The 18,829-nt window shown below is 49.8% G+C and overlaps 1 protein-coding gene across 1 annotated transcript in view; it reads left to right on the forward strand.

The window, feature by feature from the left end:
• The window catches only part of LOC149371873 (uncharacterized), a 79,245-nt gene extending 62,382 nt beyond the window's left edge, over window positions 1-16,863 (forward strand). Inside the window, exons 4-8 of the mRNA XM_089585410.1 lie at window positions 5,389-5,485; window positions 6,142-6,264; window positions 9,470-9,650; window positions 10,502-10,673; window positions 16,267-16,863. Coding sequence (XP_089441536.1) covers window positions 5,389-5,485; window positions 6,142-6,264; window positions 9,470-9,650; window positions 10,502-10,673; window positions 16,267-16,391 — 698 coding nt within the window. The 3' untranslated portion in view covers window positions 16,392-16,863. The remainder of the gene's footprint in view (window positions 1-5,388; window positions 5,486-6,141; window positions 6,265-9,469; window positions 9,651-10,501; window positions 10,674-16,266) is intronic.
• Window positions 16,864-18,829: the final 1,966 nt, after the last annotated feature.

An 18,829-nucleotide genomic window follows, 5' to 3' on the forward strand; every position in this document is an offset into this window, starting at 1 on the left:
CGACAGCCATGATTAGGTCATGGCATTTATGTGAAACACTGTCGCGACGGGGACAGCAAACATTGCTGAAATAGCGGCGCCGAGTGTCGTTGAGATAAAACAAAAATACAAAGCTTCGCTTGCCGCTCGGCCGGCCGGCCGACCTGCATGAAGCCGTCGTGTGGAGAAATTCATTGTCCTGCAAGCGCTCTGCTACGGCGTGGAAACGTCCTGTTCCCGTAGTCTGTCAGAATTGCGAGCATTAGAAAACTCATGCTATGACAACTGGCTGCTCTTCTATCTCTTTAGCGGGCAAACATCCATGTAACAGGATTCTCAAGGTATATTTGTAGTGCATAACTCTGACAAAAACCTGTGAATATAACGCAGAACCACCCAGAACGACACTGTTCAGCTCGCGCCGATCCTTACTAATTCGCGGCCACGCCGCCGCGTGGCTCCGATTTCGTGAAAATTGCCTCAAATTTAGACGTATGGCTGGAGTGACGACGGTGTAGCAGCTGCGGACGTAACATCGTCTTGCCATCTGGCATCCATGATCTGCCGGATCATTCGCGAAGAATTGACCCGATCGCTGAAACTCACTTCGAGCTCCTCAGCGCTCCCTCCACCGTGTCCGACGCATCCGCCTCCAGCAGCTGCCGTTAACACAGCGGACTTTGATGACCACCGGGAACCTCGGAAGTAGCCGCACAACGCGATAGCCCCCGGAGCCACAGTCCTGCTATTACCAGCAGGCGCCGATCCCATATGACGAGGCCATTCGGCGCAACGCTTCGTCCGGTCACTACTTGCCGGTGCAGCCTGTTCCTCCTTCCTCTCTTGTGTGTTACAGCTGCGGTCACCCCGGTCACATCTTGCGATTTTGTCCCCGCCGCCAACCATCCCGCTACGGCTCCTCAACCTATCCTCCACGGCCGGATTAGCAACCTGCTCCTACTTGGCGCCAAACGTACACGCCGCCTGACTGCGGGGCACCATAGCCTGTGCAGTTGCGAGCTGGGTTCTTCGGCATCCTATAGGAGCGTGGCGCTACCTTTAGCTCCCTGCACGCGCCAATCTCCATCACTCCGGCGCTGCTTCTTCTCGCCTCCGCCAGCAAAGCGATCGGGGTGGGGTCGCTGCACGTCTGCTGCCGGAAGAGATACCTCCGCCTGTCATGGAGCAAAGTGCACATGCTCGTTGATAGAGAACCTGTGAAAACTTTTGTTGATACCATCTATTTCCGTTATGAGGGCTGCTTTTAAGTGCCTCCTCGAACATGAAGTTGTGTTTCGGGGCTGCAAAATGACAGTTTTGTGGCATGAGCGGCAAACCGTTGCCTGCTATTGGAGTGGGCAGTGCCAAAGTTTTTTGGTTGGTGCAGTATTCAGCACGGATAAGGCGGTGCTCTCCCGATCTACACACGGGTTCATTCTTGGACTCGATTTTTGCGCAGACGTGTGGCGCTATCAGCGACTGTCACACCGGTGAGATCAGCCTCGGTAAATGTCTCACCCCTGGTACTATGGAAGACTACTGCAGTCGTGGCACTGCAGTTGTGGCCTACCTTCTCTTGTCTCGGACACTTCTCAGGACTGACAGTCGCCTCATATCCGACCCAACAAACCGCGTGCCACAGTCAGAACGCTAGATTGTTATTGAAGAACTGAAGGAGGTGTGTGACCAAAGGTACGTGTAAGCCAAGACTCGTCGAGTCATTAAGCTGCGTCGTTTTTGCGTTGATTACCGTCGTCTGAATGCCTTCACTGTAGAGAAGACCCCGTATCGACGATGCCATCGACTGCCTTTTTGCGGCCTCTTCGTTCTCTTTTGTTGACCTCTGATCGGGGTATTGGAAAATTAGAATGTATCTCGCGGACAAAGAGAAAACTGCGTTTATTACACCTGAGGGCCTTTATAAATTTAGTGTGAAGGCGTCCGGCCTTGCAATGCGCCAGCCACCTTTGAGATTTAGACACCCTTTACTGCATGGTTTGAAATGGGAAGTATGCATGTGCTACCTAGACGATGTTGTCATTTTCGGATAGACGCTCAGTGAGCACAACGACCGTTTAGCTCTCGTCCTGGACTGAATGCGCAAAGCTGGCCTTGGGCTCAACTCTAAAAAGTGCTGCTTTTTTACGCGTAAAGCGTTAGTGCAAGGACACCTTGTCGACAAAGACGGCGCTAAGCCTGATCCCGCCAAGACTTTAGCTGTCGAGCCGTTCAAACCACCCCAGTCTGTCAAAGAGCTGCGCAGTTTCTTACGCTTCGGCTCATACTTTCGCCGCTTTATTCATCGCTTTGCGGACAGCGCATACCCCCTGACAAGGCTTCTTCACTGAGATGTGGGTTTTGAGTTGGCCCCTGAGTGCGACACCGCCTTCCGCCGACTGAAATTCCTTCTCACGTCGCACCCTCTCCTTCGACACTTAAATCCATCCGCCCCCACCGAGATTCATACTTATGCAAACGATGTTGAAATCGGAGTTGTTCTTGTGCAGTGCTGTGGAAACAGAGAGCACTTTGTTGCTTACGCGAGTCGCTCCCTCAGTAATCCGGAGCGTAACTATTCAATCAGAGCAGGAACGCCTTACAGGCGTCTTCGCCACGCAGCGTTTCCGTTTATATCTCTGCGGATGGCCGTTCACCATCGTCGCTGACCAACATGCCCTCTGGCTCGTTAACCTCCATGAACAGTGCGGGAGCCTTGCACGGTGGGCTCTCTGGCTACAAGCGTATGACTGCATCATCGCCTACGCTGCCGCGAACTGTCTTTCGCGCCTTCCCCTTCCTGAGATGCAGTGTGATATCGATAATTTCGACCACTATGTCAATCTCACCGGCTTTTCCCGACATCACCACGTTCAAAGAGGAACAACAGAAATATCCAACCCTACGGTCTCTCCTTGCGGTGGCTGAAGATCCCTCAGGTGCCAACCGCTTTTGTATGCGTGGCGGTCTGTTGCGGAAGAAAAACCACTCTCGTACTTCTTGTCCCTTCGTGTTCTCGCCTCCCAAGAACGATTTAAAGCGCGCTACAGCGCCCAGCACCGTCACATCACTTACGGCTCTGGTGATTTGGTCTTGTTGTAGCGCCCTATAAGAGAACGGGGTTTGTCCAAGAAGCTGATGTGCCACTCCGATGGACCCTACGTTGTCAGTTCCAAAATTAGCGAGCTCAAGCGGCCGTCGTTCTGCGAAAACTGGGAAAACTCACGTTGACCAAGCCGTATACCATTCGCGCGGAGCTTTTAAACTTGCCCTGCGGTATTCGGATTCGTAGGGAGAAGCGTGTCGCCCACGAAGAGGCTATGACGGCCACGCGTAAAATGCGACAGGTATCTCGTGTTTAAACTCGGCAGGCGGGATTTCAACTCCAGCTTGTAACAATATCACGGAGGACATCCATCGTTTCTGCAATGAATGGCGAAAACAGCTTAGCCTTGAACGAATTTTTTCTGTTTGGCCTATGTATTCATGACGCAAGATAGCAAATCAAACCAGAACCAGAAAGTTATTCGTCTAAAAATTAAATAACCCGAAAAATATGCAAGGCATTTCAAATAAGGAACAATGTGGCAGGTTTTACTATAGGTTCAACATCGAAAAGCATGGATTCATGGATGCCCAGTATATATAGCATGGCTGGTTGATAAGCAACGCATTTGCATCAAGCAGCCGTGCCAGTAGTACACGTGTTCTCTTCTCCAGATGCTTGTATCCTTGTGTAGGTCCCAGCCATGCGTTTTAGACCGAATATATTTGTCGCGCGTTTTCAAAAAAAAAAAAAAATTAGTTGCGAGCTTGTAGCATATGTCTCTTCTCTAGCTACCTGCCTTATGCGCTGTTTTCCCAAATTACACACTAACTGGCCCAGCTTTCCATTCTTCTGAGGTAAGCCTGCGCCCGGTTTAGGCGCTCAAAACAGTCTTAGTTTGCGTGCTCACCGTGGCCCTGGCCTGCGTGGTTTCGGATGAAGGCCGGTGTTCAATAATTCATTAAATTTCGTAAAATGGCCACCTTGCAACCATTTCAAGAACTGCTAGCCTCGCATAACTCCCTTTGACGAATTTGAAAAGAAAAAAACGAACTAAGCAGTAGCGACCTTTGTGTCGCTGACCGCCCGCCAAGTTCTTCCAAAGGCAGCTGGCCGTCGATAGTGCGCGTTTTAAAGGTGCACTAAAGAGGAATCTGAACTCGTCTTTTTACCACGGGAAATCGACCTACACGTTCCAAGCATTCTTAGAAACCTCTAGTTATTGTCCTGTGCGGCCGATTTCCCTAATTTAAATCAGATTAAACGTCCCGGCTCCCGCCTTTTTTTTTTTTAACTCCCCCCTGAAGGTAGGAGGAGTCAACTAACGCGTGGAGTGCCTTTCAGGCAGTCGCGTGGCGGCTTCGCTTTCGCTTTTATTCTGATTTTTTAGGTCTACGGGAATAAATAGATCCAGGCAGAAGCTACATAGATGCAAATTAGGCATACGGAAATAAGAATACGCGCGGACACTTTGCTTTCGCCGATCGCTACATATAACTCCGCCGATGGCAGAGCGGCAAGCCGCCACGAGACTGGCTGGAAGGTTGGTTGACTCCTCCTGCCATCAGCGGTGAGTTAAAAAAAAGAAAAGGTGGCAGATGGGACGTTTAATCCGATATAAATTAGGGAAATCGGCCACACAGGGCAATCAGTCGAAGTTTCTAAGAATGCTCGGAACATGCAGATCGAGTTCCCGCGGCAAAAAGAGTAGTTCATATTCCTCTTTAATGCACCTTTAAAATAGACTTATTTTCATGCCGTTTACAGCAAGGAAAAAACAAGCGTGACCTCGTACGCTCGTACGAGGTCACGCTTACCTCGTACGCGCTGCCGACCCGCTTAAGTTATCAGAGTGACCATGAACGTGGAGCTCCAACCCAGCAAGTTAAAAAGAAGACGGGGAACGCCCGTGGGGAACTTGTTGCTGTGGTTAGCGACACGAGCCTACCTGTAGACCTTAGTTTCAATGAATCACCAGCACAAATGAGCCATCTTTTGCGATGGTGTGATGTCGATGTTTGCACCGATGCCGGCTAGAAACCGGCTTGGCGTGGACATACATAGTTCGCCACAAATTCAAAAACTGTCTCGAGTAATACTTCGAGGGCCAACGACATTATTGAAAGTTAGAGCATTGCGTGGCCGACACTGACCGCTGACGTGTTTGTGTATCGCCCTTGTTTCCATTTGTACTCTTTGGTGGCACATATGGGTCTGCTATAGCTCTCTAGGTACACCCACTGGAGATAGCCTGATTTCAGTGACATGATCGGAGTCATTTGACTCCGATCACTGCCTGTCTTTCTGATATGTAATTGCGCCTCACGATGGCACGGGTGTGTCGCTAATACCGCCTTGCCCCGCAGACCTGGCCTTCAGCCGCCAGTCGATGTGCTGGTGGCATTCGAGCGCGGAGAAGACCAACCTTGCCCTCGATTTCCTCAGGGCCATCGACGTCACGGAGTGAGTACGCTGCCCCTTTCGCCTCCACAGCTTGTGTCTTCCACTCTGTGCAAGACGGCGATGACCGGCAGCAGTTACTGTCAATTAAAGTTTTTTAGGATTTTAGGCTCATGCCACGGAATTTTTCTGGCCGTAAACAAACAGTTTCTAATAAGTTTGAAAGAAGTTTGTAGAGTGTCGAGACGCTGTTTTCAACTTAACCTCTCGTTTGCATTTACCTTTCATAACCTTCAAGCTGAAGTTTTTTGTACCCGTCCGCTGACACTCGTGGGACACGCCTTCTGAGGACATCGAATTTTATTGTTCAGTTAAGCACGGCCGCAAGTGAAAAACGATCGCAAAGCTTGACTGGCTTTCATTCGACTTGATGCAATTTGGGATCTTCAGTCACCGCCTTCTTTCGAATTTCCTTGACGGTTCATATTGCTTTGCCCGACCACCAATGATGGCAGTAACATAAAAGCGAAGCAAGCGGCTCCATAGAGAATTGCCAACTGTCACCAATTGTCCTGTCTCGCCTTACTTTACCGTTTGCATAGAGATTGTGAGAGCGTAGATCATATCCTGAGACCGTATGTTAGCCACCAACTGCAGTATGGCTTGTGAAACTTCGCTGCTGTCCACTCCAGCCGTAATGTAACGTACCTGATCTACAGGGCGGACATGCTGGTAGCGCACAGCAGCGGCGCCTACCCAGCCATGCGCCTCATCTGCCGAGATGACGGCCTCAAGGTCAAGAGCCTGGCACTCCTAGCGCCCGCAGGGTACAGCCAAATCAAGTGAGATTCCTCTTCACGCTCTTCCATTGTGCTTTGATCATACATTTGTATACATAACTCGGCTTGAATGCTACGCATTCGCTAAGATCCCGGTAACCTTGGTGGGCTTCGCTTAAGCTTGAAGGGACCCTGAAATGATTCTGATGATGATATTATAGCGCGAGCGATCTGTAACAGTGGTCTTTGTTAGTATTCGAGTCAAATTTAAAAGCTTTGCGTGCACTCTGATTTACAATTAATTCGTAAAAATCGCTGCGTGCAGTAGCACGCAGCAGATTAGGACGACACCTTTCCGTGCATTCTTAGCCGCCCCTACCCCGATGACGTCAGTGGGCAATCTGGGCGAGCCTTCTCATTGGGCGCGCCCTGATATCCGATATCCGTCCGATGTCCAATATTCGTGGAGCGCTGAAAGGCCGTGTTCATGGGACTCAAGCAAGAAATGTTCAGTGGAACAGCACATTGGTTCTGGTTTGTTTGGTTTTTTTTTTTTTTTGTCAACAGAACAAGTGCAAGAAAAGCATTCTGCAAATAAAACCCCCTACCCTTCCTAACCTTCCTCTCTAAAAGCTTCCCCTAAGCCCGCCTCTGTCATTACATTCGAGTCCGGATATATCGAACCCGGATATTTCGAACTGTTGGTTAGATCGAACGCACAGATTTATCCTCTTGAAAATGCCTTGTAAAAGTATTGGAAAGTCGCGCTGTGTATAGAACTCCGGATTTTGTGCGACATGCCAGTTTGCAGGAGTTGATTGCCTTCCTTCCTCCGCTGGAATATCCTGCCTTTACCGACGACCCTGCTGATATATCCAACAACTTGGCTGTACTAACGTGCAGACTAGAGCGTGCCAAACAGAGGAGCAGTGCACGACTTACGGCCGTTACACCGCCGGGTTATCTTGCTACCACAGCTGCTTTCACACGGCATGAGCAGATCTTCATTAATAAGATCATCGCCGATGCCGCCGACACGCCAGACATCATCCGTAAATGGCTTACCTGCCCTCGCTGGCATCAAGGCGACAATGTAGACATCATGAAGTGCCCGTACTATGGCTGTATGTGTCGTGCTGACCTGTACCACCTAGTTTGGTATGGTTCAGAGTTCCGCAAGGGACGCGACGACCTCGTCGCCAAGCATGGTTTTCCGACCAACGGCGAGGAATTTCGTGCATTGACCAGAACCTGAGATATATGCCTCTGGGAAGATATTGGCAAATATATAAGATAAGTGGCCTCTAAAAAACAGTGTAAAGCGTGGCTAGACCACCATGCCGTCCCTTCATGTATCAGTAGACCCCTACTTTTCCCTTCCTTAACAATCTAATTCCACAACAAACGGCCTTGAGCCTCCCTTTCTTAATAAACAGCTCATTCATTCATATTTAACTCCAATTTCTCGCGTCGTTTCTATCGAATTACTGATATATCGAACTATTTCGTGATCGCCTTCGAGTTCGATATATCCGGGTTCGACTATAATCATCCGTTGATGTCCAGCTGGTGGGAGACGGGTGAGATATTTTCAGCCGTAATGCTGAGAAAGATGGCCAACGGTCAGCCATTTTCTGCAGACACGTTTTATAGGCCAGTCGTGATGCTAACGTTGAATATTCCTTTTTTTGTTTGTGCGTTCGTGCCCGCGCACTGCAGCGAGGAAACATAGCGTCTCCTGCTTGAAAGTCAAAGCTGGAAGGTCAGTGGACCGACACTGATATATGACGGGACGGCTAGACGGCGACTCGAAACCACTCGTGAACGAATATATATAATTTGTTTACCTGTTTACTATGGACGGATCTCAAGGGCGCCGGCTTCATCGTTCCACTGCAGGCGCCTTACCCCGAAAACAAGTTTGCTCGCTGAAGGCCGCCGCTTTGAATGTATTAAGGCGACACTACTACGGGCAGCCAGCCCATCGAGGCCGGGCGTACTCGTTCTATTTATGATGCCAGCGGCCATGTCCTTTAATATAGGATCGTAGCAGCGAATCACTTTCTCCCTGTTCTTTTCCGGCTATTTACCTACACGCTTCAGAGACGCACACGTGGCAGGGGCGAAATAAAATTGTCCCCTTTCACTTCGCTATACCCACGAGTAGGAGAACTGTATTTTAGTACACATTAATAGGGGCGCTTGCTTGGGGCGCTATGAGGTCCCTTGGTGGTCCGCCTGGACAAAATAAACGAAACCAAGCTGTTCTCGTCGGTGCCTCATGCACACGAGGAATACCTGTTGATTGCTATCGCTGTAAAAAAAAAATAGAGGTGGGGGGGGGGGGGGGGGGGGCAGCGCACAATAATTTTCTCGAAGAGCAGCTGTCGCGCCACAGTTCCCTCGCTTCAATTCATCATTAGATTCGTTGCCGTGTTCAGAATTAAGCTTTCTTGCAATAGGGTCGCGCCCGGTCAAAGCACAGTTTAAATATCAATTGTGCCTCTGAAACTGCGATGTACTCATCGCTTTCAGCGTAATCGCATGTCATGTAGCGCGGCTTCTCACGCGAAAGCACCGCCAATATGATCGTTCACGCGTTAAAACATGGTATCCGCTGCCGTGGCCCTGCCATACGAAGCTCACTATTTGACATGTTGTAAAGCCCACCGCTGTAAACTGCTGCCTCGGTATCCTGTTTTTCTAGCTCGCGTCGTTCTTCTAATAAATTGTTCCTTGTGAAAGTTTTTCCCTGTGCACTTTTACCTAATGAATTTCTTATTAGTAAACTTTTTTAGGGTTAAACTCCGAAAGAAAATATCTTATGCAATAAGCGTAGACTTTGAGGGCAAGGCGCTGGGTTGTGGCTGAAAACACATTCTGTTTGGTACTAGCAGAAAGTAAGTCACCAACACCTGGACATTTGTTAACAAAAATAAAAGCAAGTAACCGACATTTTGCATAACCGCAAAAGGTGTTCGCTTTATTCTTGCCGTTTCCGCATTACTCTGCTTCCAAGCAAACGGTGAAACCAGAAGAGAGTTCTCACGCTGGCGCTTTTCAGATATCTACCGCCGTCACGGGAGCCGTACAGCGACGTGATCTGTGTCATGTGACGCACGTGGACTACGCAGTACCTCGGTGTTTTAAAGATTTTCTCCTGCTACCTTTCCTTCAAAGTGGACTATTGCCTGCAACGCGTAAGAGGGAGCTTCCCAACCTTGCCACCAGCCTTTCTGGACCGTCTTCCCACGTGGTCACTTTGCAGTGTGATGCGGCCGGACTGGTTCCCGAAATTCTTGAGCCGGCTGTACCAGCAGCCGTTGACGCAACGTCTGGTGAACGCCCTCGCACTCGCTTTCCTGGTGGCCACCCGTCACCCGCTGCGCAGAGACATCGACAACGTGCTGCTCGCCATGAAGGCCATGCTGTACGCCGACAAGGCGCAGGTACGGCACTGGCTACGCGAATAACGCAGTGCGCGAACACACACACACGCGCACGCACGCATGCCGTGCTAGTTCTTTGTTTTACTTGTTTTTAGTGGTGAAGGTGGTCGTTCTGACAGGTCCCGACACCGTGCCTCGCCAATTAATCCTTTCAGGCCGTCGCTGGCTGTTGCGAATAAAAACGAACCTTTTCCGCTTAAGTATTTTCCGCTGGACCACGTCTCACTGTAGGTCCTTGTTGGTGTCCGCCAACCAAGTGACCCGGTGAGGTTTGCATGCATAGTGGACGGAGGTACGGAGCAAGAGTGTTCCTTGTCTGCGCAGCAGGAAGGGCTCTTAGGGTAGTGGGGCAGCTGTACCAGTTTCTATAGGTATAGCGTAGGTAGGTTTAGGAGTAATTTGAATTTATTCTGCCGTACGCTAGCTTCTCGGATCATGAGTACTGTGCTGATATGGCGGAGAAAGATTAGATATAGATGTGATCGCATACGTGTGTATGTAGCTTGGTGACCTTCTTGATGACCATGCCCTTGTTCACCGTCGGTCGGTTTGACCATAGGATCACTGGCGACCGATGAGAAATTGCGCGGGCGAGCTGATGTGCCAGCTCATTACCACTAGCCCCCGTACGGCCAAGAATCCACTGAAGGGTTTCAGGGTGTCGTTACCTTTGCATGAGTTTATCATCGACCTCCCCTGGTTGGCGAAGAATGGTTTCTTTTGCGAGCCTGGTCTTGGTCTTCTTCGAGCTTTCCTTCTTTACGAATGACCGCAAGCGCGTCGAACTAATGTGCGTCGCGTGTGATTCTTGTCACCTGTTTTTTCTGCACATTGTCTCCCTGTGGTCGCAGTTCAAGAAGGACGCCGAGGCGGTGGCTGCGAGCAAGCTACCCGTCCTGGTGGCCATCAGCGACAACGACAAGCTTATCGACCTGCCCGTCAGCCTGGAGACGGTTGGCATCCTCGGCGGATCCCCCGAGAGCACCTGGCATTACGACCACGAGAAGCGGCTCAAGAAGCGAGGTAAGTACGCCGCCACGTCTGTGTACTCATGTGTGCTCCTGGAGCAAAGTCACGAGGTCATCAGACCGCGGGAATAGTGTAGGTTTTAAATTGTGTTCGTCTTTATCTACTTGTAGAAGAGTTGTAGCAGACAGCGGGAATCGTAACTTTCAGACCATGCTCACTTTACTCTTCTTTAAAAACTGTGTCCTGTACGCTCCGAATGAGGACAACTGAATTTCTCTTTGAGAAGCGAAAGATGTTTGGAAGAAACTGTGTACAAGTTCGTAAGGAGAAACAGGTACTCTTGAGCGCTTGGTATGTTCGAGGGCACCGGGCGTTTTTCGATGGTGTTCAGTGTACCATTTGCTCGTGCTGCAGCCAAACGGAATGAAGAAGGAAGAAAGCCTGTGAAACAGCGACACAGCTTTCGCCACCAATTCTTTGCCCCGGAAAAGGAGAAAGGCCAGGAAGGGAGGGTCTGCTCGATAAACCCGCGCCGCGTGTTTACACCGCGGTGTTTCGAAAGAAAGCGTCATACAGCAATAGGACCTATGGAGCTCCAGACTAGATAATCATCGTCTTGTCGAGCATTGAGAGTTAACGGTGCTTGTTTGTGCCGTTGGAGGAAAGGCAGCGATCGGCAAAACGCCCTTGATATACAGTTCATGTGTAGTTGGCTTTGTAAAGCGTAAAACACAAGCTTTTCGGTATCCAAAGTGTCTCCTCAGGTCGTTTCTCTTAGTACCCGAGGTTAGACAGCATGTGTACATTCAAGACAGGGCACCTATGGTACCGTTTTATTCTTTGGATTTTTCGGGCGAGTTATATCGTTCGTAGAGCATCCGCCGCCAGCTGGACAGAACTTTCGGCTTCCTTCGCCGATTTCACTGCGTTACGGCCGCCGCGTTTTTTACAGCGAAAGCTGTAATAGCTTTCTACAAGCTTATTAGTACAAGCCATTCTGGGTGGTACAACGGCAGCCGTAGCGCGTTCACTCTCGCCCGTCGAAGGAGAGAGTGAAAGCCGGGAATGAGCGCCTTGGGTTGCAATGGCCAACCGAAGCACGCCATCAAGGATGAAAGGGAAAGCCGGTTTAGCTGCAGCTGGCGTGGTGAGGACGACAGGGAGGAAAGGAAAGGCGGAGAACCGCGCCGTCGGGGTAGCCAGGAAGGTCGTAGTGAAAGAAGAAAGCGGTACCGCGGCTTGCCGAGGCTCCGGCGGCTCGCTCTACGCGGAGGCAGGGCAGATGAAGAGGATAGCGCCGTGATGAACGAGGCGAGGTGTAGGATCGCTAGACACGGCGGTGGAGCGTTTCACGCAACGGCAGCCGCAGCAGCCGGGCTTACGAGCGTCGCAGGAAATCAGCTGAGGTGGTCAGTGCTGCGTTGAAGAGGCGCGAAGAAGAGGAGACCACGACGGATGTTCGTAAAAACTATGCGCTGTGGGATCCTCGCAGATTAGCCATGCCGGTGGAAGAGTTATTGCATATCCGCGCGGCAGCACTGCGTACGCGCTGATTGGTTCCGGCGCGGCATGCGCGTACGCAGCTGACGAGTACCTGGCCTCGGGGCGTTCTGCGCAATCACAGTGGCGGATAGCTCTATGCTACAACTCTCTATTCTCCATTCCGACGGCTAAGTCGAAAGCGTGTTGATATCCAAGCTGAATGTGCAAGACCACATCGCTAGCTGTGGTGCTGGCTCACAAAGCGGCGAAGCCCAGTGGCGAAACAAGTTCGAAACAGAGAGGCTAAGCTAGTACCTAAGCGTGCTCGAAACAGACAGGCCAAAGCCAAGTAGCTAAACATGCTCGAAAAGAGAAGCGGAGCCATGTAGCTAGACCTTCGCTAAACAGAAAAGCAAAGCCAACTACCTCGTCGCGTGCATAAAATGTCTGTAAATATGCTTGAGCCAGCGTTACCGTACTCGTTGCATGCATGCGCCATACCACCCTTACCTGCCGAAACACCGCTAATTCCAACTAGCATTCGCTGATTAATGCGCTAAGCCGGTAAGCTTAGCTGTAGTAATTTCTTTCCTTTTTTTTTCTTGTGCTGAGCAACGGGCCCGCGTCTCTCGCTGCTTTGGCTCTCTGAAGTGCCATAGCCGTGGCCCGCTCTTCAGTGTCCTTAGCAAAAATTCGCGGCGCAGAACAAACGATGGCAAAGACAGCGATTTCAACCTCACAACACAAGAGGCTACTGGTTAGAATAGGGACCGCCAGAGGCTCCCGCGAAGACAAGTGGTCGAAGTTATGTGGAAAACAAAGCTGCTCTACTTGCGCCGCCATTGGTTCGAATCCCGCCGGAGGAAATAATGTTGTGTAGCTTTTTTTTTTTCTTCTTGATACCATTCTGATGAAATAGTGCGGAAGTTTTCGGATAGTACGGCCTCATATTCTCCTTCAGCTGCGATTACCTGATGATATTCGTTTTTGTGCTTGTGAATTTATGACCATTTCTCTGAGCATATATTTGTCACGTCCTGCCGAAGTTGTAAACAGAACTATAGACAGGAGTGAAAGGCAGGCCTGAAAACTCAATGTGCTGTACATGTGGTGTTTTTGGTCCTCTCTCCATTGGTTATCCCTCTTGGAGTTTAGCCACTGGTGATCTTAAAGGAGTGCGAACACGAAATTTCGGCTGGTTTCTTTGCTTTAATGACGCGCGATGAATTAGTAATCATTAATCTCCGCATGAAGCTCATGCACCCCTGATAAATAATTCATAATTGAATTTTTTTCCTCTCATGTTGTTTCGGTTTCAACAGCCGAACAGTGGTTATGACGCAAAAGCTTCGTTTTAAGTCACGTGACCATTGCAGAAACAGCGATATTTTAGCGGCTTCTTCATTGATTATTATTCTGGCTCTTTGTTGTGTGATCGAAAACGAAGAAGCACCGTTATTTTGTAGTTTTTTCTCAAGCTTCACTTGACCTAAACTAAACTTTGACCTCATAGCCACCGTTCGGCTGTTCAGACAGAAACAGCATGGGACAAATTTATATTCTAAATTACCTACCGTCCGTAGGCGAATATCGCGACGCGATCCACGTGCAGTCATGTCTCGTTAATCGGACACTTTGGATCACGAGCAAAAGTGTCCATGAAGGGAGTCGTCCATAGTAACGAATCATGAAGAAGAAATATTTTTTAAAAATAACGTTTTATGATTACAGACTGCTTCATTGCAATAACAGCAATAATACGTGCTTTGTTGTGGATTGCAAGAATTGCGACATAGAGTTAAAGGTGCGGGATGCGGTCGTTTGCGAGCTTCACGGAACCGAACTGCACAAGGACGCATTGCCCCCGTTTGCGCCCGTTCGCCATGAACTCTTTCCGAACGGGTGAACGCAACAAACATGTTCGCTAGAGCTAGATAGCCAATATAGGAAGAAAGGTTTCGATATTGGAAAATCTGCGAGGGTAAGTGCACAACATAGCAGAATGAACAAGCTGTTCTGTCACCAGAACCGCCACTTCGGGATTTCATTTGATGTGCAGTGTGCTGCGACCCCATTGCTCGTAAGTTAAGTTTTGCGGCCATTCATTAAAGGAGCGCCCGAGGCCGGATTAGGAACGAAAAAAAAAGACGACTTGCGCTCCTACATACCGCAACTGCATATTGTGCAGTGCATAGCGGTGCGAGCGGACAGCGCTTGCCGTCACTCCGTGTATTACACGCCGTCTTGGTGCTACTGTGAACTTCGCTCCAAGTAGCGCGGTTTTCGTGGACCACAATCGGAATAAAACACTTGTGTCATGGCCACCGTACTCTGTGTTTGCCACTTCGGTCCATGCGAGACAGTCACTAAAAGTGACTCCGGCTGATTACTTACAACCAACGAGACTCCGAGCATTTTCATGTCCGCATATCGAGCATGGAGCGTACCACAATTTTATATGTGAGGCTGACATAATTGTGACCTTCGTGTGGCATGAACGCGTTGCCATGCGCGCGTTATAACAATTATATCGCGGAATCCTTGGAAACGATTGCATGCCAGCTTGTGAAGGCTGCTTGATGCATGGTACTGCTTACATCCTTAAGTAACATTTGTGTGTCTATTCATTTTTGTCCCCTTTCTTTGTTTAGCAAACCAGTAGAAAATATTTTAGGTTTCCTAAGCACATAAAAGGTTGTAAACAAATGCGTACGTTGTGCATGTGAGCGTTTTAGACTGGTGTCTGCATGCATGTACACAATACGACAACGACCTGTGCTGCTGCAGGAGCATTAAACCTTGCCGTTTTAGATAATTACAATAAAAAATTTCAGCAAAGCCTTCAGCGGATGCAGAGACAAGCATTCAGGCGATCCACCCGTTGCCTCCTCGAACAGACGGGGAGCTCAGCGGCTGTCCGCGACATGAAGCCCGATCACGTTTTCACGCCTAAAGTGATCAAGTGAGGGTTCTCACAGGTCCTTCGAAGCTTCGGACCAACCACATTGTCGTCTTCCCACTCCTTTACAATCGTATCAGCCGAAACACTGCCTGCCGGAACCGAAACATCAGACGCGGCAGCCGTCGCGACAAGGCGCGCGCCGAGCGGTCAGGAGGCGTGTAATGGCAGCGTGAGCACGTGATCAAAGATGGCAGCCCCCATGATACGGCGCTGTAAAGCGTATATAGCCCTGCGAAGCGCCACCTCCTCACCCTCTACCCCGGCGGAGAGCACGCATCTGGCGACAGCGAGCGACTACGCTCGCGGCAGCGGCGCGGCGCCGGCGACGGCGACACCACCTGGCGGAGCTCGGCTGAAATGGTTGCTAGGCAACGGCTGTTCAAGGCCATTTTGTGCCCACCGGCTACGCAACGAGGCGAAAACCTGGCGTAGTGTTGCTAACGCAACAAAGAATTTTGCTGCCGCGCGTTGCAGGGACGATGCTTGACGACGGCCAGAGTATAGCAAATTTTCAACCAGAAGGTAGCCAACGGGGGTCCTTTCAAATTCTCTCTATGCTGTATGAAGCAAAATGAATTTTCATGCACAAGAATTTTCAAGGGGTTAGCATTAGTAGGGCCAAACCTCACCGCTTTCTCCTCGACAGAGTGAAGGTGGGGGAGCTGTGTCGAGGGAAAAGGAGGGTGCGAGGAGTGAAGGTGAGCCTCCGCAAAGGGAAGAGCAACGGACGGGGCAAAGAAGGCACGCCAGTGTTGACGTGTGTGTTTTCTTCTCTATCCCGTCGGTGACGCTGCTAATTTTATGTCATGTACCAACTGGTCTGGCTAATTCCTCTCTTGGAAAGGGAAGTTTGCCGATAGGGCGAGAGTGATGAAGTGCAAAGAGCTCAGCAGAGGATGTTCACCTCGAAGAGAAGTGAGCCATGAACGAGGAGGCCAGTGACATGTGCACCCTCTGTTAAATTCTGGTTTCATCGTTTCAGGCCGCGCTCTCTTGTTCAATGCAAGCTCGGCGGCAAGACGGGGCTGGTGTAAAATACTTATCATTAATATCTCTCAATGTCCTTCACAAAGATTCTCTTGTAGGCAGAGCTGCCGAGAGACCTGTAAGTGCTAAACATTTAGAACGTCTTTGGAAGTTAACCATATAAATGGCGAGTTCTTCTCTCATTCTCTATTCCTTCCTTTACGTCTCCTGACGCAGGAAACGGCAACGGTCCCGTGAAGACCCTGCGGTTCGAGAACGGCACTCACTACCTCTTCACTCGCTGCGCTGACGTCATCAACCAGGAAATTCTCGAGTTACTGAAAAACACCATCAAGCTATGACGCTTGCACAAGACTCGGCGAACATCTTATGGTTTCGTTTGAGGCCTGTGACTCAGGATGCCTGACGCACCGCTGGTGGTTCACAAAGATCTTGATTCACCGTTGTTGACTCTGCACCAGCGTGTCGCTGTTCTGTCTTGTTGGTGCAACAAGCTGTTGTTATGCTTATCCCGCAAACACTGGGAGTGATCCTCACCGGACCATGTGCGCCTTTTACCCTCAGCAAGAAAGTCTGAGCGATCGACAGCAATTTTTTTTTCCACAGTGGCAATGCCTGCAGCGACAAAATTGGCTCACGCCACAAACGCGCAGCAAAGTTGCATGAAAGTTCCAGTAATTAATATGAGTTATTAGGATACATAGTTGAAATAGTAAAATGGCATGTTGTCTTTTGTTTTTATTTACACTTCAATAGTTAATGTATGATGGCCGCCACGCTTGTTAATAAATTATGTGTGCCCTATGCCATTGATAGCCTGGAACAGGCGTCTGATGTATTTTGTGTGCAGTGTGGAGTGAATTTTTTTCTTGCTTGCGTTGGCGGATTGTGGAATGTCGGTTAGTGTATGCCATCGATGTATCAAAAGCTCCGTACTCTTTCTGACACCCCCATATGCCTCCGAGGGGGCATCAAAGAGAGACAGCGAAGAATGCACTGCGCATTGAAAGCCGTCACTAAGCACGAAGCTGCATTAGCGCATTTCAGGCGGGACAAGCTGACAGTGTACCTTGTAACAGCATGTCCCGCAGCTTCGCAGCCACTCTTTTCAGTGGTCACAAGAGGATTTGTAAGTCTGTGCTTCCGTAGCGCGAGTGAAACACCAAGTAAACTGAATAGCAAAAAAAAAAGTTCACGCCTATCAGGGCTATCATGGTCGGGTTAGTTTATCCAGGCCTTTGATGGTTTATGCCCTAGCTAGCCACTATAAGATTTGCGCAAGCTAATCGGAACAACATTGACTCAGCAAATACGTGGTGGTGGAAAAGATGTATCTAACAGGACGCGCCTCCTAAACAAGGAGGTCGCGACTGCGGAGTAAAGTCAAAAGAGCCGACTATTAAGAGCACGCTACTATTGGGGTGGTGCTTCGTGACACATACTACGGATAGAAAAAAAAGATATTTCATAGATAGACTTTGACGGTTGACAGATTGGTTGTCTGCTTACGTAGAGGAATGCGAAAGCGTGTATTTTGAGGAAAGGAAAGGGCGCAGTCGCTCTCAAACCTCGACATCTCGGTGCACTTTTCAACCGCGCCTATGCAACTGAAGGTGCATTTGTCAATGGTGCGAACACCTGTCGCAAGCTAACCTCCAACTTGACTAAAACATGTAGGCTATGTGCAAAGAAACCACCTGGAATGCTGTACGAAGAAGGGTTGCTCAAAATTTTGGTGAATGTATTCGGGAATACATTCACCAAAATGACATCCAGTGACGACATCGCTGGGATTTCGTCTGCCCCTGCGATATCTGTTGCTCAAACCAGCGTCGTTGCTTCGGCGGGCGCGTTTTTTGCGCCGCGCGTCTCTCCATCCTTGCTCCTTTTTTCTGTATGGATATGTGCGGCCCAAAAATCTACATCTTGTGGACGGCCTGGGGCGGTCCGCACCGAAGCAGGTGTGTCTGCCTGACTTTTCGTAGTCAGGTTCGCGGTTCCATCGTGGATCCACCTCCCTAAGGAAGCTTTTTCACACAGAAGCCTAGGCTGGCCACGTCCACAAGAAGTATCGCACATATCGCGCAGGTCCGGTGAATCGCTACAATGAGGGCACTTGTCAGTCGCTGGCAGGAGTTTGTCACGCCATCGATAACGTACAGAAGGGGCAATCGATCGTGTCTGCGCTGAGGGTGGCAAGAAGGAGAAAGCGTTCTCAATGACGCGTCGGCGACAGAAAAAGAGGCGGAAGGTGAGAGCACAGGGGATCGCTGTGTGCATGGCTGTGTGTGTGACGCCGGCATGGCATTATCGCCTTGCGTCGAATGCATTGCGGTGCGCACCGGCCAGCGCTTTTATTTTGCTCTGTGGTCGCGACATACAACAGCCTGTGTAACGTGTGATCGGTGTTGTGAAGGGCTATTCCTATACAGACGCCGCGTATGTGTCCGATGAATTTCCGCCAATTTGCGTGAGCGCTTTCTCGCTTTTTCAAGAGCCGGGGCTTTTTTGGGTAGCTGTTTTCTACATCCAGAACTGCAAAGGTGCACTTATCTTACCACTTTACTTTGTTCAAGAAGCCTCATTTGCATGTTGTTGCGCTAGCTACGGACGCACCGTCCTGCCGCACTCTTTGTTTTAATTCCTCTCCCGCACGTGTTCTGTGCGTGCCATGAACTGGTGTTATGAAGTGACCCGAGAGCTCACGTGCATGGTTGCTTTGTTTACAGTTCAAAGCGCCTTTTAACAAAACTACGTTGTTACCTCGGCCTTCGTCTTC

The sequence above is a fragment of the Amblyomma mixtum genome, chromosome 1 (assembly GCF_055824585.1).
Source record: "Amblyomma mixtum isolate Tamu chromosome 1, ASM5582458v1, whole genome shotgun sequence".
In the NCBI taxonomy this organism is placed as follows: Eukaryota; Metazoa; Arthropoda; class Arachnida; order Ixodida; family Ixodidae; genus Amblyomma; species Amblyomma mixtum.